This window comes from Dipodomys ordii, unplaced genomic scaffold, assembly GCF_000151885.1.
Source record: "Dipodomys ordii isolate 6190 unplaced genomic scaffold, Dord_2.0 Scaffold107, whole genome shotgun sequence".
NCBI lineage: Eukaryota > Metazoa > Chordata > Mammalia > Rodentia > Heteromyidae > Dipodomys > Dipodomys ordii.
Window position 1 is genome coordinate 4,136,676 of NW_012267323.1, and position 1,118 is coordinate 4,137,793.

General features: G+C 73.6%; 1 protein-coding gene across 1 annotated transcript in view; it reads left to right on the plus strand.

Annotated features, from left to right (window-relative positions):
* The window catches only part of Ptpn23 (protein tyrosine phosphatase, non-receptor type 23), a 27,157-nt gene that overhangs the window by 25,324 nt on the left and 715 nt on the right, over positions 1-1,118 (plus strand). The window contains exons 21-25 of the mRNA XM_013028067.1: positions 7-297; positions 374-558; positions 633-737; positions 842-980; positions 1,056-1,114. Coding sequence (XP_012883521.1) covers positions 7-297; positions 374-558; positions 633-737; positions 842-980; positions 1,056-1,114 — 779 coding nt within the window. The remainder of the gene's footprint in view (positions 1-6; positions 298-373; positions 559-632; positions 738-841; positions 981-1,055; positions 1,115-1,118) is intronic.

Here is a 1,118-nt window from a genome sequence, read left to right on the forward strand (position 1 = left end):
CTGCAGGAGGCGCAGGAGCTGGACGCGCGCGGCCGCTCCATCGCCATCGCGCGCTGCTACTCGCTCAAGAACCGCCACCAGGACGTGATGCCCTACGACGGCAACCGCGTGGTGCTGCGCTCGGGCAAGGACGACTACATCAACGCCAGCTGCGTGCAGGGCCTGTCGCCCTACTGCCCGCCGCTCGTGGCCACGCAGGCGCCGCTGCCCGGCACCGCCGCCGACTTCTGGCTCATGGTGCACGAGCAGAAGGTGGCGGTCATCGTCATGCTGGTGTCCGAGGCCGAGATGGAGAAGGTGGGGGCCGGGCGGGCGGCGGGCGGGGGTCCCCATGCCCCGCTCCCCCGGCCTCAACCCTCCGGTTCCTCCGCAGCAAAAGGTGGCGCGCTACTTCCCCACGGAGCGGGGCCAGCCCGTGGTGCACGGCGCGCTGCGCGTGGCGCTGAGCAGCGTCCGCGCCACCGAGACGCACGTGGAGCGCGTGCTCAGCCTGCAGTTCCGGGACCAGAGCCTCACGCGCTCGCTCGTGCACCTGCACTTCCCGACGTGGCCCGAGCTGTGCGTCCCGTCCGGGGGGGCGGGGAGGGTCAGGGTCACCCACCCTTGCTCATGCGCACTCCCTCCTCCCCCAGAGGCCTGCCCGACAGCCCCGAACACCTGCTGCGCTTCATCCAGGAGGTGCACGCGCACTGCCTGCACCAGCGCCCGCTGCACACGCCCGTGGTCGTGCACTGCAGGTAGGGCCGGGCTGGGCCGGGCCGCCCTCGCCGGGGGCGCGGTGGGGCGGGGTGCGGAGACCGGGCTCACTCACTCGCTGTGACCCCCCCCCCGTCACCCCCAGCTCCGGCGTGGGCCGCACCGGGGCCTTCGCGCTGCTCTACGCGGCGGTGCAGGAGGTGGAGGCGGGGAACGGGATCCCGCAGCTGCCCCAGCTGGTGCGGCGCATGCGCCAGCAGCGGAAGCACATGCTGCAGGAGAAGGTGGGTCCGGGGCGCGGCCGGGCGCGATGGGTCACCTCGGGCCTCGCCCGCGCTCACGTCAGGCCCCTCCCGCAGCTGCACCTGCGGTTCTGTCACGAGGCGCTGGTGAGGCACGTGGAGCAGCTGCTGCAGCGGCAC